The sequence below is a fragment of the Camellia sinensis genome, chromosome 9 (genome assembly GCF_055761805.1).
Source record: "Camellia sinensis isolate YWXY chromosome 9, ASM5576180v1, whole genome shotgun sequence".
Taxonomy (NCBI): Eukaryota; Viridiplantae; Streptophyta; class Magnoliopsida; order Ericales; family Theaceae; genus Camellia; species Camellia sinensis.
The window spans coordinates 86445221-86472212 of NC_138969.1; the positions used below are offsets into that span (position 1 = coordinate 86445221).

At 33.8% G+C, this 26992-nt stretch overlaps 1 protein-coding gene across 11 annotated transcripts; it reads left to right on the plus strand.

The window, feature by feature from the left end:
• The first annotated feature begins 12914 nt into the window (after positions 1–12914).
• Positions 12915–26287, plus strand: LOC114293842 (topless-related protein 4-like). 11 transcript variants are annotated; one of them, XM_082887224.1, is made up of 15 exons: positions 12915–13512; positions 14991–15159; positions 15284–15394; positions 15489–15558; positions 15851–15924; positions 16541–16681; positions 17539–17698; positions 18424–18549; positions 18761–18846; positions 19777–19996; positions 20582–21601; positions 21725–21840; positions 21940–22128; positions 22728–22845; positions 24517–24759. In XM_082887224.1, the coding sequence occupies exons 1-3, from the start codon at positions 13387–13389 to the stop codon at positions 15346–15348; spliced, it is 360 nt and encodes a 119-aa protein (XP_082743350.1). In that variant the 5' UTR covers positions 12915–13386; the 3' UTR covers positions 15349–15394; positions 15489–15558; positions 15851–15924; positions 16541–16681; positions 17539–17698; positions 18424–18549; positions 18761–18846; positions 19777–19996; positions 20582–21601; positions 21725–21840; positions 21940–22128; positions 22728–22845; positions 24517–24759. The 11 variants fall into 11 exon arrangements, 10 of the variants coding, with proteins under 10 accessions (XP_082743350.1, XP_082743351.1, XP_082743345.1 ...); XM_082887225.1 differs by lacking the exon at positions 24517–24759 and adding an exon at positions 23839–24099 and having other exon boundaries at positions 21960–22128; XM_082887219.1 differs by having other exon boundaries at positions 20582–21840.
• Positions 26288–26992: the final 705 nt, after the last annotated feature.

Below are 26992 nucleotides of genomic sequence, written 5' to 3' on the forward strand. Positions count from 1 at the left end.
GTAAAGCACAAAAATTCACCATTCACCTACATATACATATATATAATCTTCACCATTCACCTACCATTCATATTCAAGATTTCAATCAACCATTCAACAATTCAACTAACATTCAACAAGTCAACCATCCACCTACCATTCAACTGAAAAAATGTCACCTACCCACCAACCATTCAACCATTTAACTAACAAAGTCTAACATAATATTAATAAAATTCCAAATAATGAGTCCACAATTAAAAGTCCAACATAGTCAATATTAATGAAAGAAAAAATTAGGAAATTCAGAACAGCCCACAATTAGTAAAATAAAAAGTCCAACACAACAGTCCACAATTAATAATAAGAGTCTTAAGAACAACCAGACAGTCCACAATTAGCCACGATAACCTATGGTGGTCTTCTCCATCTCAATCTCCAACTTTAGAAACCTAAGCCGAACTTTATCCGTAGGAAGGGTCATGAAGAACTCACAACGCTTGTCTCGTAAGAACAATCGGGTAGCCCAAACATACAGCTCATCATCCGGGGACGCACCAGGGATGCTTTCCAACTTTGCCAAACATTCTGCAATTGAAGGATATCTTGATGAGGTCTGTGTTGAAGTTGTTGAAGATGACTCAACCACATTGACTATACGATCAAGTGTCTTGTTAAGTTGAGTTGCACCAGTAAATTTCTTCTTTGTCTTGCTCTTGGTTGATGAACCATCAGTGTTTGATGAACGCTTTTTGTTTTACTCAGAAGGATGAACCACCTCCAAATCATCATCATCATGACATTCAACATCATGTGGGGTATGAAATTCCTCCACAGTCTCATCAGTGTGAGGCATAACCCCTGAGCTAGGAGTGTATACCCATTCTCCTGTAGCAGTTGCATCTGAGAATAATATGTCTAAGTCTTCACTAAATTGCAACGGCATACGCCGAAATTTAGCAGTATCAGGATACCTTTGCAACAATTACAAAGGAAAATTTAACAATTTCAAGTATCAAAATTGTGTGTGTTTAAACAAAAAAACAAACAGAATGTGTACATTAAGCAATTCACTTACCTCCAATTTCTTGGTCTACCACTCGTCAGATGCAGATATAGCTCCAGTCAATGTATCACGGCCTAAGCCTGTCTCATCCCTCAAAAGATTGTTCCACAAAAGCCAATCTTTTTTCAACACATCCCAATGGTTTTTCATTTGTATTCGTTGGTATGCTTTTCCAGTCATAGTTTTAAACTTAGTTATTACATTTTCCCACCCGACCCTATCTAAGTGTGTACCAGGTCTGTGTCCAATCTTTACTTGCTCAACACAAAGCTTAATAAAAATTTCATTTGATTTTGCATCCCAATGTGCCTTAACGGATGGTACTTGAGAGGATTTTCCTTTGTTCTTCTTATTTTCAGATTGTATTTCCTCTTGGGTACTCATTCTATGAAAGAAACAAAAATTCTTTAACACATACTGATTCATCATTGTTTGCATTAAAACATAAGACTAGTACAAAATAACCATACATGGCAACTAGGATAGACATTTCAACATTGATTGGGTACACAATTTAGCACAAAAACACCTGACTAAAAGCCACCTACAATCATTTGAAAAGTAATGCAACTGACTGAATAATACAAATTGTGAGCAAACCCACAACAAGCTGCTTCATGAATGTTAAGGATTGCTCAAGCATTTGGTTCTTGACTTTTAGTCCTACAGTCTCGATGTTTTGATTTTGATAAAGATTTGTCTCGTTTCTTTGCCTCTTGTGGGTACTTGTATCAAGCTCAACATGTGGTAAGGCCTACAGGTGCCACATCACCAAAACCCCACCCACGTGGCAGACCAATAAGGCACCACGTTGGGCGTGTCGTATGTTTACTACATGGCGAGCCCTATGGGCGTCATGTGCCAAGGCAGCCAAGACTATATGCTTAGCCTAAGCGGTAGCACACATATAAGCCCAAATATATCTAGATATGAAGAGCCCTGTAACAAGCAGCACCATGGCCCCAGGGCCCGTGGTCCTTCATACCTCTCTCCAAGGCCAAACAACAATACAATCAGCTCCCGGCTCACTTGGACTTGGATTGATAAACAATGGCTCTCCTAAACATTGAGATAGGCCTGCGGCCCAACCTCCTACTTGGTTGCTCAGAAACGAGCCCTTCTCTTAAACATCGAGATAAACCTGCGGCCCATTCTCCTACTTGGTCGCTTGGAGGCGAGCCTCTGGCTCTCTTAAACACTAAGGTGGGCCCCGGCCCATTTATCTACTTGGATGCCTTTGTTGGGAGCAGGACCCAGGCACTACTGCTCGGGATCATCAGAGGATACTGGACTGGCGGCTGAGGTTATGGGATCGTCGAGATGTTTGTCTTCTTGCTAAGACAACTCCATCTCGACCAGGCTTGGAGAAGAGGCAACAATGACCTTACGTTCATGTCATCTGATGCATATATGAAACGTTACTTTCTGCCTGCCATGAAACGTTGCTCTCTGCCTGCCGTCAAGCCACAGACGGCAGAAGGGCTTATATCACTTCTGGCAGAGTTGAGGAGAACGAGCCACCTGTCCAACAGTTTGCTTGGGCTCCAATACTCCTACGGCCTATATAACGTATCGTATATGTAGCGAGACATAACAACAACAATACAACCAAGTTTCATACTTAAACACCCTCTCTCACTTCACATTAATATTCAAGGTCTATCACTGCCAACCTCTCCCTCTCCAAGCTTGCCTTGACCTCCTCCTCTCCACCTCCGGTGATCTCAGGCCATTGAAGTGCCCGCCATCTTCCCGGACTACCTCTCGCCCACACCTCTCTACCATCGTCACAGATTTTGGGGTATACCACCTCAAAAATTGACAATTTCTCTTCTAACAAATGACATACAGTCTTCCTTTTGATGGCTTGTCCGATTCGGTAACCCATATGGCAGCTCTTACACCACACTCACATTTCAAAGCCTCATACCTCAAGTCGAATGTCTCAGCATCGGAAGAATAGTTACCAGAGGATGACATGCCTCTGCATTAATTATGATGAATTCCCAGAATAAATTCCCAGATTCAACTCGTTATCCTCCTTCCAGCCCCCAAAGGGATGTACTGCAAGTACGGCCGTTTAAAGTTGACACAATTACTATCAAACCTCTCTGATTGAAAGCATTCAGCATTGTTCCAACATTCTGGATCTCTGCCAATTGCCAATGTATTGATCATAACTATGGTTTTAGCTAGTATTTCATATCCATTGATTTCGCACCTTTCCTTTGATTCCCTTATCAACAAAGGACCAGGAGGGTGTAACCTTAAGGTTTCTCTGACAATTGATCTCAAGTAACTCAGTTCTTCAATGTCCCTCTCATCAATTTTGCTCTTTCCTTTAAGGGCTTGTCGGACGTCAGCTTGTGCTTTCTCCACTTCTCTTGGGTTTCTTGCCATTTCTGACATTGCCCATTCTATTACTGTTGCTATAACTGTAGATGTTGCTCCAAAAAATTCCTGAATATATGAAAATTGGAAGCCATCAAAATGAATTATAACATAATCATGTATCCAAACTAGATACATAAATACGGGTGAGTAGTGTTCTAGCAATTTCATGTATAATTTTGCCCAACCAATAGCCACTACAACAAATTAAGATTTTAAAAATAATTTTTTTTAGACAAAATCACTTTTTTAGGACAAAATATTTTAATTGTCAAAAGTGTCATTGTTGTGTTTTTAACGACAAAATTAAACATTTAGGAATGAATTGCTATCCTTTTTGGATCAAAATTAATACGTATAAGACATTAGGTCCAGTGGATATTTTTTGTTAGTGAGAGGGCTACCATTTGTGAAATATTTTAATGATAAATCCTTTCCTTGATTTTGGAGGATATTTTGTTTTCAATTTTACCTCTTAATTTATCTGTTGACATTTTTTTATCTGTTGACTTTTCGTCGACTATTTGTTTAAATTTATGTCTATATGTTCAAATTATTTTCTATCTGTTCAAATTTTTTGTCTATTTGTTCATATATTTTTTAACCTATCTGTTGATTTTTTTTTTCTGTCTCTTCAAATTCACACAATTTTCAAACTTTCTCTCTCTATTTGTGCCTCTATCTAGTTCTATTTTCTCTATCTATCTATTTCTCTCTCTCTACTTCTTTTTTCTTTCTCAATCTATTTCTATCTCTATTATAGATCTGTTCAACAATAAATCTATTCATCTGAGCCATTACAGATCGGTTCAATGCTTGCAGATCTGTTTCATCATCAACAAAAACATTCATTATCATCATCAACAATAACAACAACCAAAAACATAACTCTAACGAGATCTAAAATAAAAAAAAAAAAGATAATAAATGTTGGATATTACCTCCTTAGTGGAGCATGAGACCCGATTGGTTTATTAAAAATATTTAATTTGGTTTGGTGTTGGTTATAATATATTTTTAATATATTATATCTGACTTTTGGAAGCTCAATGGGTATTTAATAATCTGTTTGGTATCAATTAGGGCTTTGGTAAAAAACCCAAGATTCAACAATATATATAAGTATTGTCTTTGTTTTTCCCGAAGGATATAGCAGCAACTAATTGATATCTGGGAGATAGTGCTTCGGGTATATATTTTTTAATGAGAGCATGGTTGCTATGGAATTCAATTTCGGTGGGTTTGTTTTTGAAGCATAGCGTCTCTGATTTGATGCTAGTTTGATTCAGATTTGTGGTCTTTTATAACTCTGTTTCGAATACTTTTGTTTATCTATTTGGTGAGGTCTTTCCTCATGTTTATTTATGATTATTTGGAATTCACCTAAGGGTGGTTTGTGAGACCATTCATGTCTCGTTTGTAATTGTTCGAAAACTTTTTGATTGATAGTAGAATAAGATTTCGATCCCGTAAACATACCTCACATTGAGGTGACCACGTAAAATTTGTAAGAAATGGTTTTGGAAAAATAGATTTTTCCTTAATTTTGGTCTAATTTTTAGGTGGGACCCATGCGCCAAAGTTGGCGGAACTAATTGGCAATGTGTTATATGCCACATTATGATTCACCTAGTATATTTGGTTGCTTAAAACCCTTATCGGGTGAATGAAAATTGAAGCCAAAGTGTGCTCCATAGAAATGGAGTTTTTGGTGAAAATTCCTTAAGGTTTGAATTAAAGGCTTGTCCCACATTGGTTTGGTGGAAAAACTTTTATGGGTTTATAAGGCTTGAGTTTGCAACTTGGGGTGGGCAACTTGGGGAGGGCCTCAAAGGGCACCCTAAGTTTGGAAAAGGGAGAGGTTATGGGCAAAGTGGCTAGATCCATTGGACAAAAAAATAAACACACACGCGCGCGCCGCCACTGTCCGGGCGGGCTGGGCCTGGGCTTAGGCGCGGGTGCATGGTGTGACGTTGGGTTGGGCTTGTCCGACCTAATACTTATCTTTTTGGGCCAAAAACATTGCATTTAAATTTTATTTTTATTATTTGTTTGGAAATAAAATCTGTCCGTTTTTATTTCAAATTTTGGTTGGAAATAAAATTCAAATTTTGGTTTGCACCTCTTCAGAATTTCTGTATAGTTCTATATCTGTCCAAACAGATCTAAATATGTTCCAATTCAAACCCAAAATAGTTTTTTATCTGTTTGAAATTCAAACCAGATTTGTCTGAACAGGTATCATACCTATTGGATTCAAATCGAACAACCACCATTTTTATAAACATTGCATTTAAATTTTTTTTTTTATTATTTGTTTGGAAATAAAATTTGTTCGTTTTTATTTCAAATTCTGGTTGGAAATAAAATTCAAATTTTGGTTTGCACCTCTTCAGAATTTCTGTATAGTTCTATATCTGTCCAAACAGATCTAAATATGTTCCAATTCAAACCCAAAATAGTTTTTTATCTGTTTGAAATTCAAACCAGATTTGTCTGAACAGGTATCACACCTATTGGATTCAAATTGTACAACCACCATTTTTATCTATAAATAGGCAGTCCCTCAATTGATTTTTTTACTGAATTTCCGTACTGAATTCTTCCATTGCTCTCTCTGCATTTTGCTGCATTATTTTTTTGTGAGAAAGAGTGTAAACACAAAGTGTGTTCGTTGTGCGAATAATTTGTAGTGTTGTTGTTATTCATTGTTAATCATTTTATCTTGGGAGATAGACGTCCACAGTCTGAAAGCACCGTAGAGAGGACGAATCTGTCTTAAGGACACAGTGTTAAACACTGGACTTGATAAAAAAAATTTTCGAGAAATTAATAAGGTAAGTAACTAATTTATTTTCTGTTTTATTATTTTTATGTTTCAGATTTTGATTTTGTTTTTGTAACAAAATAAAAATCCGTTTTTATTTATTTATTTTATATTCTGGTTTGATTTTTGTAATCAAACAATCTCTCTCATTTCTTTTACTTCTTCTATGTTCTGTTTGTTGTTGAGTACACAAACATAATTTATTCGTAATACAGTGAAGATTGTCCAACAATCTTAAGACATATTATTTTTTGGTGTCTTCATTGTATTTATTTTCTGTGCTTTTTACAAAGTAATATTCTGGTTGGAAAACACAAATAGTAGTCATATAATGTTTGACAAATAGTAGTAATGTACTGTTTATTTACTTTGACCACTAGTAGTAATATACTGGTGTCATTAACAATTTCAGAATATTAATTTGTGTAGTAGTATTATAGAAAATTATTGTGTAGTATTTTATTTTTCTAGTTTTAATAACTAGAAAAATAAAATTATTGTGTGTTATAAGTTATTTTCTGGTTTGAGTAACTAGAAAATTAATTTGTGTTTTGATTTTTCTAATTTTTGTAATTAGATATTATGGCTGCTGAAAGTAGCACTCCAAATCCGATTGTTACAACGACTTTGGTTCCTATCTAGAACCATGTTCAAGTTCCAATAAATCATGGAGAAAAATCAGAAAAATTTAATGGCACCGAGTTTAAGAGATGGCAGCAGAAAATGCTATTCTATCTTCCAACTCTAAATTTGACCCGGTTTCTCCGTGAAGTACTGAAAGAGGATGAAAGTGATCGACAAGTTGTTGGCGCTGTAGACGCTTGGAAACATTCTAATTTTCTGTGCAAAAATTATATCCTTAATGGCCTTGACAACATGTTGTATAATGTTTACACTCTTCTGAAAACAGTAAAAGAATTGTGGGACTCTTTGAAAAAAAAAATACAAGACAGAGGATGCCGGCATAAAGAAATTTGTCGTCGGTAAATTTCTGGATTTCGTTATGGTAGACTCCCAAATGGTAATTTCTCAAGTTCAAAATTTTCAATTAATTTTGCGTGATATTCAAGCTGAGGGTATGTCTCTCAGCGAGTTTTTCCAAGTCGCTGCATTAGCAGAAAAATTACCACCAGCTTGGAAAGATTTCAAAACTTATTTAAAACATAAACACAAGGAGATGATCATGGATGAATTAATTGTAAGACTGAGAATTGAGGAAGATAACCGTAAGGCTGAAAAGAGGAATGATAAAAATCCCATTGAGTCCAAGGCTAATGTGGTTGAACATGTGCCCAAACCACATAACAAAAAAAGGAAATTTGCTGGAGATGATTCTAAACAAGGCGACAACAATGGCAATAAAAAGTTCAAAGGTAAATGCTATAACTGTGGCAAGACCGGACATTGAGCCTCTGATTGCCACCGCCCTAAGAAGGATCGCGAAAGTACAAGCAAGAAGACTACCAATCAAGCCAATGTGACAAAACTTGATTATATCTCTGACGGGGTGAATGACAGCAATCTCTCTATTGTGGTGTTTGAGGCTAATTTGGTTAGAAATTCCAAGGAATCGTGGGTTGACACTGGGGCAACTTGACACATCGCGGACAAAAAGATGTTCATTACCTATAATGAGGCTGCAAATGGTGAGCAATTATTCATGAAAAATTCATCTACTTCTGTTGTGGCTGGACAAGGGAAAATAGTCTTGATGATGACATTGGGGAAGGAACTGACTCTCAACAATGTGCTACATGTACCAGACATCCGAAAGAATTTAGTTTCTAGATCTTTGTTAAGTAAAAATGGTTTTAGGCTTGTATTTGAGTTTGATAAATTTGTATTAAAAAAGAGTGGTATGTATGTTGGTAAGAGATACATGAGTAATGGTTTCTTCAAGTTGAATGTAATGACAATTGTACCAAAACTTGCTACTGATAAGAATAACACATCTTTTGGTTATATTCTTGAGTCAAATTTATGGCACGGTAGATTAGGACATGTAAATTTTGATACCTTTGCGTAGACTAATTGGTTTGGATTATATACTAAAGTTTGAAATTGATATTAATCACAAACGTGAAATTTATGTAGAAGCGAAACTAAGGCTCCATTTAAATCGGTTGAAAGAAAAACTGAACCTCTAGAATTAATTTATATTGATGTATGTGATCTTAGATTTGTTCAAACTAGAGGAGGCAATGAGTATTTCATAATATTTATCAATGATTGCACAACATATTGTTATGTATATTTACTTAGAAATAAAGATGAAGCCTTGGAAATGTTTAAACTCTACAAAACTGAAGTTGAAAATCAACCTGGTAAAACCATTGAAATGGTTAGAAGTGATAAGGGTGGTGAATATGATGCACCTTTAAATGAATTTTGTGCACAACATAGCATTATTCACCAAACTACAGCACCCTATTCTTCACAGCAAAATGGAATTGCGGAAAGGAAGAATAGAATCCTTAAAGAAATGATGAATGCCATGTTACTAAGTTTAGATTTACCGCAGAACTTGTGAGGGGAGCAATTTTGTCTGCTAATTATGTTCTTAATAGAATACCCCATAAGAAAACGAATAGCACTCCTTATGAATTGTGGAAAGGTCGACCACCTTCCTACAAATACTTAAAAGTGTGGGGTGTTTGGCAAAGGTAGAGAGGTTCATGTTCCGAAAAAGGCTAAAATAGGACCAAAAACAATGGATTGTATGTTTATTGGTTATGCTCAGAATAGTAGTGCATCTTGGTTTCTGACTTATAAATTAAAAATACCTGATATAAATGTGAACACTATTATAGAGTCAAGGAATGCTGTGTTTTTTTAATATAGTTTTCCTTACAAGAAAGGACATGAATTAAGTTCACATAAAAGAATTTATGATTGTACACAAAGTCAAGAAACTAATGACAATCAAACACAAGAGACTATTAATGGTCTCAACCAGCAGGATTAAACTGATGATGAACCATGACGAAGTAAGAGAGTAAGAACATCAAATTCCTTTGGTCCAGATTTTCTAACATATCTGTTAGAAAATGAACCTCAAAACTTTAAGGAAGCAATGACAAGTCCTGAAGCAACTTTGTGGAAAGAGGTTGTTAAAAATGAAATTTAATCCATTATGCAAAATCATACTTGGGAATTGGTGAATCTTCCACCCGGTTCTAAACCTCTTGGATATAAATGGATATTCAAGAAAAAAATGAAAGCAGATGGTTCAATAACAAGTACAAAGTTACAGACAAAAGGAAGGTCAGGATTATTTTGACACATATTCCCCTATGACAAGAATAACATCCATTCGCATGCTTATTGCTATAGCAACGTTGTATAATTTAGAAATACATCAAATGGATGTTAAGACAACTTTCTTAAACGGTGATCTACATGAAGAGATCTATATAGAGCAACCCGAAGGGGTTGTAGTACCAGGGCAAGAAAACAAAGTTTGTCGGCTTGTAAAATCTTTTTATGGATTAAAACAAGCTCCTAAGCAATGGCATGAAAAATTTGATCATACTATGCTTACTAATGGGTTTAAGATAAACGACTGTGACAAGTGCATCTATGTTAAAAATATTGACAAAGGTTATATCATCATTTGTCTTTATGTGGATGACATGTTTATCATTGGAAGCAGTCAAAACATGATCGAATCAACTAAGAAAATGTTGAACAAAAGATTTGATATGAAAGATATGGGGGTCGTAGATGTAATATTAGGAATGAAAATTACTAAAACATTTGATAGATATGCATTATCTCAATCTCATTATATTGAGAAAATTCTTGGTAAATATATCAAAGATGATATAAATGTAGCAAGAACACATGTAGACATTAGTCTTTATTTATCAAAAAATAAAGGTGATGAGGTGTCTCAGCTAAAATACTCCAAAATCATTGGAAGCTTAATGTACCTAATGAATTGCACTTGTCCTGATATAGCTTATGTTGTCAGTAAATTGAGTAGGTACACTAGTAACCCCGGAGAAGACTATTGGAAAGCGATCATTCGGGTTCTTAGATATCTAAGATTTACCCGTGATCATGGTTTGAACTTTACTCGATATCCAGTAGTATTAGAAGTTTATTATGATGCCAATTGGATATCGGATACTAAAGATTCAAAATCCACTAGTGGATATGTCTTTACTTTGGGAGGCGCTGCTATTTCTTGGAAATCCACGAAACAAACATGCATCGCACAAACAAAGGAATTTGAGTTCATTGCTTTAGACAAAGCAGGAGAAGAAACAGAATGGCTTCGCCACTTCTTAGAAGACATTCCAATATGGCCAAAACCTATGCCAGCTATTTGCATTCATTGTAATAGTCAATCTGCAATAGGCAAGACATAGAGTCATATGTACAATGGTAAGTCACGACATATTCATCGATGACATAATACCATAAGGCAATTTCTCTCAAATGGAATAATCTCAATAGATTATAAAAAATTTAAAGAGAATATTGTGAATCCGTTAACAAAAAGTTTGACTAAAGAGCAAATGTATAGTTCATCGAAGGGGATCAGATTAAAGCCTATTACATAATAGTCATCATAATGGTAACCCTACTTATATGATTGGAGATCCCAAGAACTAAGTCCAACGGGACAACTAAGTTATGTGTGGCTCGCCAGAAATTATCAAGGGATTAAAATTCCCTACCCATTCCTATGGTGAGAGTAAATCTGCAACATGTGTTGTATGCAGGGGTTTAAGGATAAACTTTGCTTTTAATGATTACTTATATTTTGATTTAAGCATAAAAATCAAGACGAGTATAAGAGATACTTACAATAAGAATCAACTATATGAGTGTCGAACTGGGGCCGCTTATATGAGAATGAAGAGGCTAAATTCTCTAGAAACACTCATGAACAACTAGGAGCGTTCAAGGCCAAAATGAACACAACCGTGAGAACCACGATGTGTCAGAAGATATTTTGTGTGAAATCTATTGTCTTGGCTTACACAAACGGCTAAACAATTCAAGGCATCGCGTTAATTGGTTAGCTAGTAAGTTCGATAGGTTGTCACTTGGGAAGGTTTAAGGCCGAAAGCTACCTATCATGATGTAAGATATTTTCAATTTATACTCTTTTGACAAATTCTGCATATTGTTGCATTTCTGTTGTCATCAAATTCCATTCATGTGGGGGATTGTAAGAAATGGTTTTGGAAAAGCAGATTTTCCTTAACTTTGTTGTAATTTTTAGGTGAGACCCATGCCCTAAAGTTGGCGGGTCTAAGTGGTAACGCGTTCTATGCCGCGTTGTGATTCACCTAGTATATTTGGTTGCTCAAAACTATTATTGGGTGAATAGAAAATTGAATAGAGATCAAGAAGTTTGAAGTCGTTAGGATAGAACAGATCGACCAAGATGAAAATTGTAGGGCAAATGAGTTGGCCGATTTTGCATCAATGTCAGAAACTTCCATTCCAAACCATTTGCTGATTGACTTTTTACGGAGGTCAAGCATTGAAGAATTTGAAACGACGAACATTACAACAAAAGTAATCTATGGTGACGAAAGTAGTGAAGTAAATAAATTTCGTCACTAAATAGAATAATCCGTGACGAATTATTAAATTTTGTCACGTATAATAAAAAATAAAAATAATAGGTGACGAAATTTGTTTTCGTCAACAAATACTTCTTTTTAGGTGAGGAAAAATTAAGTTTGGTCACCGAAGGTTTTCCCACTAATTTTTTTTTGGTTGGCGCCAAAATTTGAAACTTTTGGTGAGAAATTTTTTTTGTCACTAATTATAAAATTATTAGCGGGGAATATATTTTCATCACTAATAATTTTGTATATATATTTTTTGAGAAACTTGATTTTAAATATTTTAAAACCATTTGGTGAGAAATATATTTTTGTCACTAATAATTTTTAATATTTTGAGACTTTTTAGTGAAGCAATTATTTTGTCACCAATTTTGGAGGAAAAATTTTGACATATTGGGCAGTAATGGAAAAAATAGACAACTAACTTTTTTCTCCATTTTATTTTTGTTTATCAATTTCTCTCTCTCTCTCTCTCTCTCTCTCTCTCAAAACAAAACACAAGTTAATTAACTCTCTAAACCTATGGTGATGAAAAGTAATGAAGAAAATATTTTGTCACTAAATAAGAATAATCCGTGACGAATTATAAAATTTTTTCACACATAATAAAAAGTAAAAATAATAGGTGACGAAATTTATTTCGTCAATAAATACTTTTTTTTAGGTGAGGAAAAATTAAATTTCGTCACCAAAGATTTATCCTCTAATTTTTTTGGGGTGGCGCCAAAATTTTGAGACTTTTAGTGAGAAATTTTTTAATCACCAATTATAAAATTATTGGTGAGGAATATATTTTTGTCACCAATAATTTTAAATATTTTAAAAAAAATTAATTTTAAATATTTTAAAACTATTTAATGAGAAATATATTTTTATCGTCAATAATTTTAATATTTTAAAATTTTTAATGACAAAATTATTTTATCACCAACCAATCTTAAAGGAGAACTTTGAGATTTGGCGATAATGAAAAAAAAGGAACCCTACTAATTCTCCCCCACCCCTTTTTTCCTTTTTTTTGGTGCTCCTGTTTTCCTCTCATCCCTCTCTTGGCCTCTCTCTCTCTCTCTCACTTGTAGTTGTTTAATGGTGGAGTAAGGGTTTTCAGTAACGTGGTGGCGCTGTGATGGGGATGGAATGGTGTAATGGAGGTGCAGTGTGAGAGGAGGAGGGCTAGAGGTGGTATAGTAAGGAGGGAAAGGGCAGACATTTCAAATTTGTAGTAGAGAAAAAGAGTAGTTTTGTGGTTGTGGATAAGAGGGAAGGAGGCAATGGATCTATGGTAGTAGAGGGTTGGAGGGGCTGTGGCAAGGGGCGGAAGGGGAAGTGTAACCCGATGGGATAGGGGTTTCTAAGGGGAATGAAGAAGTTGGGGAGCCAGAAGAGGGTTGGGAGAAGGAGACGGTGTAGAAGCCCTTGTGTTTGATAAAATACCTGTGTGAAACATTACCATATTGTTGAGTATTTTAGAGTTGAAAGGTCATTTTATTATCTTGTGTGGAGAATCCTTAGTTCACCAAGTTTGAGTTGTTATGTTTGAAAAAATTTCCATCACAAATAATGCAGCTGTGGATTATCAGACAGCAGATTCTGAACATGTATTGAAGAGATCAAGACCTTTTGGAATGCCAGACGAAGTACTGCATAACAATTCCTCGGTATTTTCTTGTGGACTGGATGGAAGTTTAACAGGAGTTTTATCACCCAAAGTTATATCTTTGCTTATTTATTTTAATTTATTATTTTTTTTGGGCATGATTAGGAGTTTTGTATTCATGTTTTGAAGCTCTTAGATGGTGTGATTCATTATTTTTCATAATTAATATTGTGATTAATGGAATTTCTTGCCGTTTGGGCTCCTTTTTCAGAATTGGTAGTTGATTTTTGGGAAAATTACTTTACCCCTTCGGGTTTGGCCCATTTTGTGATTAATTTTGGATTGAAGTGCAAAGTGGATGAAAATCATTAGAATTAATTGAGCTACAATAAGTTGACCGTTATGCCTGTCAAAATGGAGCATGAAAATGATAATTTTGCCCTGAAAAGAGCTCTTCACACTAGTTAACGCGTTTAGGGTATTTGTCATTTCATTAAATCAGTTATGATGCAGATCACTCCAAACCACAGGGAGTTTGTGGTCACTTTTAAACTATTGTGGGACTATGTATTTTTGGGCCAAATTCTAGTGGGTAAAGTAATTTTCTCTTGTTTTTTTTTGTTTTTAAAAAAGTGTGCATATGAGTGGAAGGCCTAACCTTATTGCAGCATCTATTAAATTCTATGTGGAGCAGTCACAAGTCATTAAGATGCCCCTTTGTCATCAAGTATGACACAACAAGAATACAATGATGTAGTTCACTTAGTTCAAATATGTAAGGTCCCATTGTACCATGGAATAATGGTTTTAGACTTTGTTTGGTCATTAGGAACTTGGAATCAATTATTAAATTGAGTTTCAGCATTAGGAAAGTGGAATCTATTTTCCAACTGAAATTGAAGCAACTAGTGCTTAGGAAACAAGAGAGTACTTTAGTAAGAAAGAAAAATAAGTGTGAGAAATTGCATGCTATAGGAAATTAGTTGAACAATTCTTGTCTACATTAGCCTTTTCTTTCAAATGTGACTGACTGACAACATCAAATTTCAAGAGTGTCCAATTTTGGAAGCCTAGGAGGATAGACAACTACATGAGAAATTTGAAGTGATTCGAGTTGCGACGATGAAAAAAAAAAAATTGAATGCACTTAATTGAAGTGTAAAAATAGTAAAGGAGCAGGGAACGAGCATAAAGAATTTAGATTTGTTTTATTTTATCTGCTGTCGGGTTGTCAGTTTGTTTGCATTTTAAAGAGTTGGTTTTTTATGAGGCTTATCTTATGCACACCAGAGCAGTCCTCTTTATGTCTCTGTGTGCATGTCCTCATGTTTTGTGTTTATTACCTTTTTTATTCTTCTTGTTTTGTGTTTAGTTATTTACCTTTTGAATCTGTACATGTTATCTATTTGAAGAGGGGTAAGATGAACTAAGGTTCATTTATAAGCCTATCTTCCTTAGATCCTTTAGTTAAAAGTACGTTTTCATGCTGGGATGGGAGTTGAGTTAATTGTTCCTATGTTTACATGATCTCATTGACAGGTCAATAATCTGCCTGTAAATATTCTGCCTGTTGGATACAATGCTCAGAGCCATGGTCAGAGTTCATACTCTTCTGATGATTTGCCCAAGGCTATTGTTATGACTTTAAATCAAGGTTCAGCTATGAAGAGTATGGATTTCCATCCAGTTCAACAAATTCTACTACTTGGTTAGCTCCCACCGTGCCCCACTTTTCTATATTGGTCAGCTTTGAGGAATCTGGATAATTGCTTGTTTATTTCTTTTGTTTTTGTTCGTATGTTGATAATTTGATTTATGATAACTAATTGTAGTCGGAATAAACACTGGAGAGATCATGGTGTGGGACCTTAGTAGTAGGGGAGAGGCTTGCTGTTAGGAATTTCAAGGTTTGGGAACTCCAAGCATGCTCAATGCCTCTGCAGGTTAGGCTGCTTTAGTACTAAATAACTTTGAGTGAAAAAAGTATGCACTTGATGCTTCCTAGAGTCATTGATACATTTCGTGACTGTATATCAGGCACCTCTGGCCAATGATTATACTGCATCTATCAACCGTGTGATTTGGAGTCCTGACGGTACCTTATTTGGTATGTTGGCCTAACATGATTGCTCCATTCTACTTAAAAATATTTTTCGTCATATTTTGAGGATTTTTCTTCCTCTGAAATTGCTCTTCTGGTGCTAGAACTAGAGTAGGCTATGCTTCGCATGATCTTAGCTATTGGGCAAAGAATATCTTCTACAAAAGAAAATTCTCATACATTGAACTGTCCATTATTATTATTTTTTTTTTGTTGACACTAGACAATGTACTTCAATGAAGGATATTAAGAATGAAGTGGGGATTTTGTTAGTTCTAATATCACATTCTTACTTTAGGTATTGCATACTCCAAGAACATTGTGCACATATATTCCTACCATGGTGGCAATGATGTATGAAACCATCTAGAGGTTTGTGCCACAATCAATCAACTGGGAGTCTATATTGATTTTCTTTTCTTTTGCTTTGATTTTTTTTTTCCTGTCAATATTTCTAGTGTTCAGAGCTCACTTTAAATCTCTGCACAATATCATTTTTTGTAAAACTTTCACCACAACAAAAGTAATCTATGGTGACGAAAACTAGTGAAGAAAATAAATTTCGTCACTAAATAAAAATAATTCGTGAGGAATTTATAAATTTTGTCACATATAATAAAAAAAATAAAAATGATAGGTGACGAAATTTATTTTCGTCAATAAATACTTCATTTTAAGTGAGGAAAAATTAAGTTTTGTCACCAAAAATTTTCCCGCTAATTTTTTTGGGTGGCGCCAAAATTTTGGGACTTTTGGTGAGAAAAAAATTTGTCACTAATTATAAAATTATTTGTGAGGAATATATTTTCGTCACCAAAACATTTTATATTTTGATATCTTTTGGTGAGGAAATAATATTGTCACCAATTTTGGTGGGAAATTTTTGATATATTGAGCTGCAATAAAAAAAAAGGGTATTAATTTTTTTACCCTTTTTTTGTTTATCATCTCTCTCTCTCTCTCTCTCTCTCACTCACTTTTAAAATAGGGTATTAATTAGTCTTACCTCTTGCTCCTCCACCACGCCGATCGCCATCGTCGTTGCCTTTATTAGCCTTGCCGATTGCCGTCGCCACTGCCACTAGTAGCCTTATCGGTAACCGCTACATCTTCTTCACTCAGTGATTTGGTACGTGATTTCTCTTTACTCTTTTTCTGGTGTCTCTTTCTCTTATTCTCTGTTTTGGTATGATGACGAAAATTAGTGAAGAAAACAAATTTCGTTACTAAATAAGAATAATCGATGAGGAATTATAAATTTTGTCACGTATAATAGAAAAATAAAAATAATAGGTGACAATTTATTTCCGTCAATAAATACTTACTTTTAAGTGAAAAAAATTACGTTTCGTCATCTAAATTTTTCCCACTAATTTTTTTTTATGGCACCAAAATTTTGAAACTTTTGGTGAGGATTTATTTTTTCACCAATTATAAAATTTGTCACTAATTATAAAATTATTTGTGAGAAATATATTTTCGTCACCAATAATTTTTAATAGTTTTGAGATGTTTTGGTGAGAAAATAATGTTATTACCAATTTTGGTGAGAAAATTTTGATGTACTGAGCGATAATGATAAAAAAAAAGGGTATTAATTTTTTTTTACCCTTTTTCTGTTTATCATCTCTCTCGCTCAAAATAGGTACTACTACAAAACAGTTAAAGATCACACTTTGACAAATAAAAATATCTCACTTTTGTTAGAAGTGTGATAAAAAAAATTAAATTGATATTTTAATTACACTTAATTTGATTGAGTGTGATAATATTTATTTTTTATGTCACTTTTTAATTAAATATGATTATATATATATATATATATATTTTAATCTCATCTTCTAAATGTGATTATATAAAAAAAATTTAATAAGTGTGATGAATATATATTGTAAAAAATTAAATTCAAAAAATTCAATTAAATTTCTTTTCTTCTCTCTTTTGTGATTCACGCTCTCTCTCTCTCTCTCTCTCTCTCTCTCTCAGAGAATGATAAACACCTCTTGGGCACAACCTTTGCATCTCCTCCTCTTCCCTGAATTCGGATCCTCTTCCCCAATAGAGACCTACTTCGCCATAGACGGTGCTTTTCATTTCTCTTACAACCCTTCGAAACTCATTCGCTTGGGAAAGACCTGCAATTTTGGTACAGTTCTAAACCTAGAGTTTGTTTCTTTTTTTTTCTTAAACCCTTCCCTTCTTAAATTAGGGCATTTGATTAAACTATTTGGATTTCAATTCAACGATTTCTGGTGGGGGGTTTTGATTTAGGGCGTTTGATTCAACGATTTTTGGGTGGGGGGTTTTGATTTTTTTTTTATATATAAAATTCTTAGGTAGTGAGCTCCCCCCCCCTCCCCCGTTTCTCCTTTTTTTTCTTATTTAAAAAGAAAAAAGAAAGAAAAATCTAACCGACACCATGCTTATGGATGTGAATCCAGAAACTCTAAGATTTGTCTTTTTTTTTTTATTTTTTTTTTATATGAGTTTCAATAGTCTAAATGGGATTCAAGTTTTGAAATGGGTTTGAAATATACAAGTGTTCTCTAGCCTTGTCTAAATCAATTTTATGTTTTTGTTTTTCCAATTTTTTCATTATGTAATGCAATCTATAATATCTATGAAGTTCATGTCTTCTTCTTTGTAGTTTTGCACCTTAAATGTTTATTTATTTACTTCATTGAACTTCAATGTAATGGCTTTCATTTTCCTGCATATTTCCTACAACTACAAAGGGTTTTGCACCTTAAATGTTCATTTATTTACTGTGGTATATGATTTGTTTGTAGTAATTCTCCATATGGTATGTAGATTCAATCATTTCACTTTTTATTGGATTGAAACATTTGTCTAATCTTTTTATTTTGTTAGGATTTCCCCTCTTGTTTGTGATAGGAAACAAACAAGAATTCTGCATGTCAAGTGTTTGAAGATATTTCCGAGAGATAACCCATCAACCCATCAAACCATCAACCCACTGTTGTTGAAAAACTTATGGTATATTAACCTCTTATAAAATGACTATTCTATTTGTAATAGAGCATAAAAGTTTTTAAGAATTCAAATGAGATATTGTAAAGGGAAGGGAGTGTCGTATATCAATGTTGTGCAACTGAACCTATAATAGATTTTTTTTTTAATTTTTTTTATATTTTAATACTGCCTCACCTATAATAGATTTTAATTAATTTATTTATTTTTGGTGTAGGAACATTTCTTTTCTCCTTGAGTAGGGGTGGTAGTGATTTGACAACCACAACCATTGGTAAAGCTCTGGGGTTGCGAGAAATTCAGGTCAACGCTTACCCTAAATACATTTATGTCAAAAGTTGTTCATATATCTGCATATGTATACATGGATATGGGATAACATTGTAGATAACATACTATGGAATAGTGTGAAACAGTGTATTCTTATGAGCTCTAGTTGTATGAAAATTTAATTCAGGTTCTATAATTTGTAATTTCATGACTTCCATACAAGTTTCTAGACTAATAAGAACATGTTTTTCAATCCATTACTGGTGTGGAAGGATGTTGATGGTGTTTTGACGTGTGATCCTAACATATATGCACTCGCAGAACCTGTGCCATATCTAACATTTGAGGACCCGGCAGAGCTTGTTTATTTTGGTGCTCAGGTATCATTTTAGGGAAATTCTACTATACACACCTCCTACCATATGCACCTCTAAGTTATTTCATTTTCTTCTTTAGTTATGACCAATTTTCTTATTTAGTTATGACCTTATTTTAGTTATAATTCATGAGATCTTTGGTTGTGCGTCATGTGTTGTTTGGTTATAGCCTCTTTTTTTTTTTTTTAGTTATGACTCTGAAAATATAAAGTTATGTCATTCTCTTTTTTAGTTATGAGGTGCATACGGTACACCCCAATCTAGAAACAAACACTGCTAGACAAAACAAATGGAGGTAGACTATGAATTTTCCATAAGCCCCATCCAGAAGGATGATGGACAAAAACAAATCAAAGGCTTCCATAACCTGCGAACCAAGAGCCCCAAAACTAAATTGCACTATACGAATCATATTGAATCTCAATTGAACCATACGATTCACTTAATTTAAGATTCAACAGAACAAATAGAATCTTTTCAGTTGAAACTTGTATCAAATTGTGAATCGTAAGATTCTTATAACCATGATTGTTCTTACTTGTGTATATATGTACATAGATGCATTTAGATTTGTAATTTGTTTCAGTCAATTTGAGGAGAAGTTTGAGGAGATCAATGGTGATGAGGCATCCCCAAGTATTCCTTTGACATCAAGGTTTGATGGAAATTCAGCTGCACCAATGGTAACTGAAGAAAGCAGAAATGACACTGCAATGCAGGGTCAAGAAGATCATAGACTATGCTCTGATATAAATGCCTCACAAGACTTTGTGAGTGGGATCATGAAGATTGTCCCAGAAGTTGATGTGAGTCCTTGAATTTAACCAATTATTAGTTGTTTTGGTTATGAGGTACAAATTGCCAAGAAGCTTCTATTTGCACACCACACTTCTCAGTTCACACCTTTTTTTTCGTTCAGATATCATATTATTTATCAAACAAAAATAAATTGCTTGGATATCAACCAAACAAAAACCCAGTTCGGTTGTTGATATCTGAATGATTAATTTTTGTTCGGATGTTGATATCCAAACAATTGATTTTTGTTTGGTAGTTGATATATGACTACCAAATTGGTGTGAATTGAGAAAAAGGGTATTGTGCAAATAGAAGCTCCCAAATTGCCAATGGCAAGTCAAACTCAAAACTCATAACACTCTTAGAATAGCTTCATACCATCTGCCAAGAGCAACTATAACCAATGCTATTTAGAGAATAGTTATTGCCTTACGGCTTTACCAAAAACCAGTAGTCAGAGTTTTCCTATCAGTGGTCGTCCAAGTCCATGGACAGTATGCAAATTTGCTTACCTTGGGTTAGCAAATCAAAATAGAGAGAGAACATCATGATTTTGATATATGTATATGTATATATTTTTTTGGTCTTTGCAGAGCGATGCAGATTACTGGCTTTTACCAGATGGCGATGTTAGCATTACAGACATGTGGACAGAGCATATCCTATACTCTTGAGCTTGTGTGCCTATGTGGGTTTTGAGATTGCAAGATCACATAAAGAGAGTTTTGTTGCAGATCTGTACCCAGTTACTTATGGGTGGTGTTTTCTATTATTGTTGGTGATCACAAGATATGCTGAAATATCACATGAAGTAAAGCTGAAGGCTGGTCTGTTTGATGTGAGCTTGGAGGACATTAAGAGGGCCAGGCTACAAAAATGCAGCAGTTCTTTGAGTGGTCCTCAAAAAGGAAAGTTGGTGTTTTTAATTTATGCTAATTTTGTACCCAGCTTACCTTTATGCATATCTAATTTTGGATGTTGTATTGAGTGGATGATTATTACATCTGGTCTATTTTTGAAGCCTATCCCGGTGGGCTGTGTCTGGAGGCATTTTTCTGCTCCTTTTGTTGTATGCTGCTGCTATATGCTTTGCTGCCAGCTGCTGCTCTATCTATTCCTTACTGTTGTGGCCTTATGCTATTTGCTATGCTGCATGGCTGCATATTACTGCATGGTTTTTCAAGTTATACTATAAAATGTACTAAATTATTGCTTAGCATAACAGTTAAAAGCATGATCTATGGTTTTTATATTTTGTCTTATTATCTGTGATGTTCGTTCATGTGATTTTGATATTATCTATCATTTTTCTACAGTCTCATTTAAAGATATTCCTGTCACCTAGTTTTACTTGCCATAAATTTTGGAATTAAACAAAATTCTTAGTCTCATCATTTGCAGAATTCTGGTAGAGAAGTAGTTCCTTGAGTTGTTTTCATTTTGTGGCTATATCATTTGCTTAGCTGAATGAGTTCAAACCTTCATGTTACAACTTTTCAATTGAAAATAAAAGCAAAACTTTGAAAGTTTATAGCTTTATGATTGCAGTTAAATCATTGCTAGCATGATGGGTCTCGGAGACATTAGAATTATAAAACATTCCAACTTTAATTGTATGTTTGACACATCTTCATTGATTCAACTCTCTGTAATTTCGGTGCTTTTTCGATGAGTTTACAATGATATCTGGCTCTGATTTTGAGTATTTTTTGTTCTTTCTTTTCTTGTTGGTGCAGTGGATCCTGAAACAGCGCTTTACACGGAGCTATGGCGCACTTGTGCTGGTCCGCTCGTGACAGTGCCTCGTGAAGACAAGCGCATGTTCTATTTTCCTCAAGGACATATTGAGCAGGTTAGTTTCCAACTCTAGGCAATGAATTTATTATCTGTGAAGTGTTTTGAGATTTGATAAATATCTCATAAACCTGAGTTAGTTGTGTGCAAATCTCAGGCGATGAATTTGATTTTCAGCCCTAGAATTTGAAATTCGTTGATTTCGAAGAGTTAAAAAACTTCGACTTGAACCAACATTTGGCAGGACATGATCCGTGTGAGACTTCGAGTGGTCCAGATTCATATCCAAACAAGTCCACAGGACACAGGAACAGTCGCCTTAGCAGAAAAGTAGAAAAAGAAAAAGGTAATCTACATCTCACTTTTGAGCTTAAACAAGGAAATGGCAGTATGAACTCTCTCAACCTCTCAATCTCATTCTGTATCTCTCTTTGTCTCTCTCATTCTTGCTTTCTCTCTTTGTTTGTCAATCTCCTGCTCTCTCTTTATGGTTCTTTTGAAATCTCTATTTTTCATTCATTGTCAATCAAATCGCCCCTTGGATTGTCCAAAATGATCTCTCTAGGGCAACACAAAATCAACATTTTTAGGTATTTCCTTTGATTAATCTCTGGCATGTTTTGTTTTTCCTCTGTCTCTATATATTCTTTGTATTTTGCAGCAATTTATGCATATCTATTTATTGAAATTGAAATTATTAATTTTCTGTGCATAATGGAGTTTGATCCATTGGTGATTTAAGTATGATTCTGTGTTTTCTACACTAATGTGTTACAAATACTACTCATACTTTAATTTAATTTTGTTCAATTTTAATGGAATAAGAAATTCTTAGCCTACTTGAGATCGTTCTGGTAGATGCTTCGTTCATATATATATATATATATTTTTGCTGGGAATTTGGAGCGACATTATTTGGATTTATTTTATTTTAATTTAATGCAGCTTTGAAAGATCTAGAAATTGGAGCGACATTATTTGGATCGTCGTTGCCTTGCTATTCCCCATCATAATGTGTATTGATCAGGTGCAAGCTTGGATTTGAAGAACATATATCTCCATGGTGAGTTTTTTTGTACATCTCATATTTCATATAGGAAAGAAAAATAACAATAATGATTTGATTTGAAAGATCTGAACTGCCATTGGATTCTAGTGAGAGATCCATGACACCATGTTCTTCATTTTCCATCTCTTTTTCTGTGTTTTCACCCCTGTCAACTATCTTAACATCCTCATACACCTGAATGGCCTATCACAGTGGATCTTTAAAAGCAATCATATTTAGAAGTAGAAAAAAACTTAATGACACCAGATAAAAGTTATTTAAAAATTGATATAGGGTGAGTCTTTTTCTAGTGTTTTGTGGCCATTCTTGCCATAAGTGCTAATGAGTCAGTAAGCATTCTTGTAAAGATGACATAACTTAGATAGGTCATTGACTTAATCTGGTCGACTAATAGATGGGGTGTGGGCTGCAGGTTTGGATACAGTATTATTTGGATAAAATACAAGCCTAATTCCATTTATCTAGTTGCTCATAATATCAGTCAATTTTCTCAATATGAAATTGTGCAGTCCCAAATGTGTTTTAAAGTCTAAAATGGTGGAAAATAAATAGTTTTTGTTCTGGCTTTTAATATGAAGACGGATCCTATAGAATAGATCTTGTTCAAGTAAGGTCGTACCGTGTACTTCTCATCTTATAAATACACCTCTTCTTTCTCATATTAATTGTTTCGATGTGGGACTCGCTGTCTGTGTCTCAGAGATTGATCTTTTAGATTTATATATTTTGCTATTAGTTTGATTTTCTTCAATTGTTTCACATCTGCTTTCCATACTGAATTTGATACTAGGGAAGTTGTAATTGTAAGTGGATTTGGAATTTCTGTGTGTGCAAAGAAAATCACTTCAAAAGATCCTCACAATTTTCATAGCATTGATATGCTCTTTTGACTCAGTAATTTTTTGATATGCTTTGTTGAGCTGTTGTTTAGACTCGAAGAAGAATGACCTTATGTTTATGAACTCAGACAAGTTTAGTGACTTCCAGATCAAAATTTGAGAGCGAAGAACCATGTTGGCAATCAAGATAGGGAAATTCTCTTCAATAAATTGTTATTTTCACATTCTTTGGGTTTTGGGATTTTAATACAAAGACGGATCCTATGTTTTAATATGAAATTGTGCAGTCCCAAATGTGTTTTGAAGTCCAAAATGTAATAAAAGAATTTTTTCTAGTTTTTTAGTTGTAATAACTTTTACATATGACTCCAATTTTGAGACTCAAATGGAATGCCTGATTAAACAAAAATGTTATACTGTTTGAATTCTTGTCATTGCTATTTTTAGAATGCTTAACGTTACGCTTTTATGTTTCTTTTTTCTTTTTTGCTTTTTATTTTTTTGCGACAGTAACAAAATGGTCGCCAAAAAACATGTTAGCATTTTTCTTTATTTTTTGCGACGGCAAAATAGCAGTCACCATAAATAGTTTAGGCAGTCGCGAATAATTTGTGACCGTTGCTTTGTCATCGTAAAAAGTATTTGTCATCCCCACATTTGAGACTCCCATTTACCGTTGCATGGACGGTGCCAAAAAGTCTTTTGTGACTATATTTTTATTATTTGCGACGGCTTGTGGCGGTCGCAAAAAGTATTTTTTTTAGTAGTCTATACAGTGTAATTGATAATATGTTAATGTTTTTCTTGTTTATTTTTTTTTTTGTAGATTGGTTTTTGATGACATTTGGAAGCATACTTGCAAATCAAGATCAAGTGTTGAATTTTTTTTTTACTGAAGTGATACTTAGTTGTAGTTGCAAATCAAGATTGAGTGTTGATTTTTTTTTGTGGACTCCACGTTAGTTCATTTTGGGATTTGCTTTGATGATTTTTTTGTTATATGTAATGAATTATTATTAAAGTTGTTTGATGGATATATTTTGATTTATAATATAATTGTTTAGTGAACTGTTTTGTGGAGTGGTGTATAATAGCTAGTGGATTTCTTAGTACATTTAAAAGGCTATTGGGATATAAGCACAAATATTTGTGAAATAATAATTTAAATTGAAATATAAAATATGGAACAATTCTAGTGACAAATTTGTTTCGTCATTTTAACTTGTTATTATGACAAAGTGATTATTCGGCATTAATAAATATTTTTTGTGAGAAAATTTATTGTAAATTATATATGAAAGTTTTCATTGATTTTGTTATTTGGTGACTAAAAATTTCGTCACGTATATAAATTCTTGCTACGAAATATATTTCGTCACCCATTTGACTTTTGGAGACAAAAAATTTCGTCACTTTTACATCTTATTGTGTCAAAATTATTTCCTCATCAATGATCAACATGTGTGACAAATTTATTCGTCAACTAAAATTATTAATATGGTACTGAATAATTATTTGGTGACGAAAATGAGAATTTTTTGTGATAAAATCTTGTTTTATTGGTGACAAAAAATTTCGTCACTGAAGTAATTTCATTGGTGACGAAATTATTTTTCATCACGGTGGTTTTTAGTGACAAACATTCAATGACGAAACTGGTGACAAAAATATTTCCTCACAAATATCTATAGTGACGAAATTAGCTCTTTGGAGACAAAAATTTCGCCATTCAAGACCTAACTTGTTGTACTTTTTTTGGTTATCGAGATTGATGCTCATTCTGGTAGTGTTAACGATCTTGCATTCTCTTACCCAAACAAACAACTTTCTATTGTCACATGCGGGGAGGATCGGCTCATTAAGGTTTGGTTTCTATGTCATTGCTTTACAAGTAATGCAAAGGATTGGACATTAGTTGTAAAGGTTTAATTTTCTACAGGTGTGGGATGCAGTTACAGGGAATAAGCAGTATACTTTTGAGGGTCATGAAGCACCCGTCTATTCTGTATGTCCACATTGCAAGGAAAACATTCAGGTATTCTTTGTTCACTATATAATATATAAAAGAAAGCATGGAAACTAATGCTAAGCAATGTGTAATATATGAAGAAATATGCGATGTAGGTGCCATATCATGCCATATATTCTGCCATTAGTGATAGTGATATATGGTATTCTTGCAGGCTTTTGGCATCTTATGTTATCTGTGTTGCTTTATCATCAAGGATCACCTCAACTCTTTGAAATTCTGATTTGTTAGATGTATTTCTACTAAATTGGTTTATAAAATAAAATTATTTATATATGAGTTTAGATGTAATTGATAATATATTAATGTTTTCTTTGTCTATTTTCTTTGCAGATTGGTTTTTAATGATGTTTGGAAGTATACTTGCAAATGAAGATTAACTATTGAATTTTGTTTCCTGAACTGATACTTAGTTGTAGTTGCAAATCAAGATTGAGTGTTGATTTTTTTTTTTTTTTGGTGGATTCCACGTTAGTTCATTTTGGGATTTGCTTTGGTGGTTTTTTTGTTATACTTAATGGTTTATATTATTAAAGTTGTTTGATGGATATATTTTGATTTATAATATAAATTGTTTATTGATTTTTTTTTGTAGAGTGATGTATAATAACTAGTGATTTCTTAGTACAATTAAAAGGCTATTAGGATATGAGCAGGGATATTTGCAAAATGGTAATTGAAATTGAAATATAAAATATGAAACAGGTTTAGTGACAAATTTGTTTCGTCATTCGTACTTGTTATTATGACAAAGTGAATATTCGTCATTAATAAACATTTTTTGTGACAAAATTTATTGTAGCGCATATATGGAAGTTTTCATTGATTTTGTTGTTTGGTGACGAAATATATTTTGTCACGTATATAAATATATTTGCGACGAAATATATTTCGTCACCCATGTATGATTTTTGGAGACAAAAAATTTCGTCACCTTTACATCTTATTGTGACGAAATTATTTCCTCATCAATGATCAACATTTGTGACAAATTTATTTGTCAACTAAAATTATAAATATATTGAATAATTATTTGGTGACAAAAATAAGAATTTTTGGCGACAAAATCTTGTTTTATTGGTGACAAAAAATTTCGTCACTAAACTAATTTCATTGGTGACGAAATTATTTTTCGTCAAGGTGGTTTTTAGTGACAAACATTCAATGACGAAGCTGGTGACGAAAATATTTTGCCACAAATATCTATAGTGATGAAATTAGCTCTTTCGAGACAAAAAAATTTCGTCATTCAAGACCCATCTTGTTGTAAGAT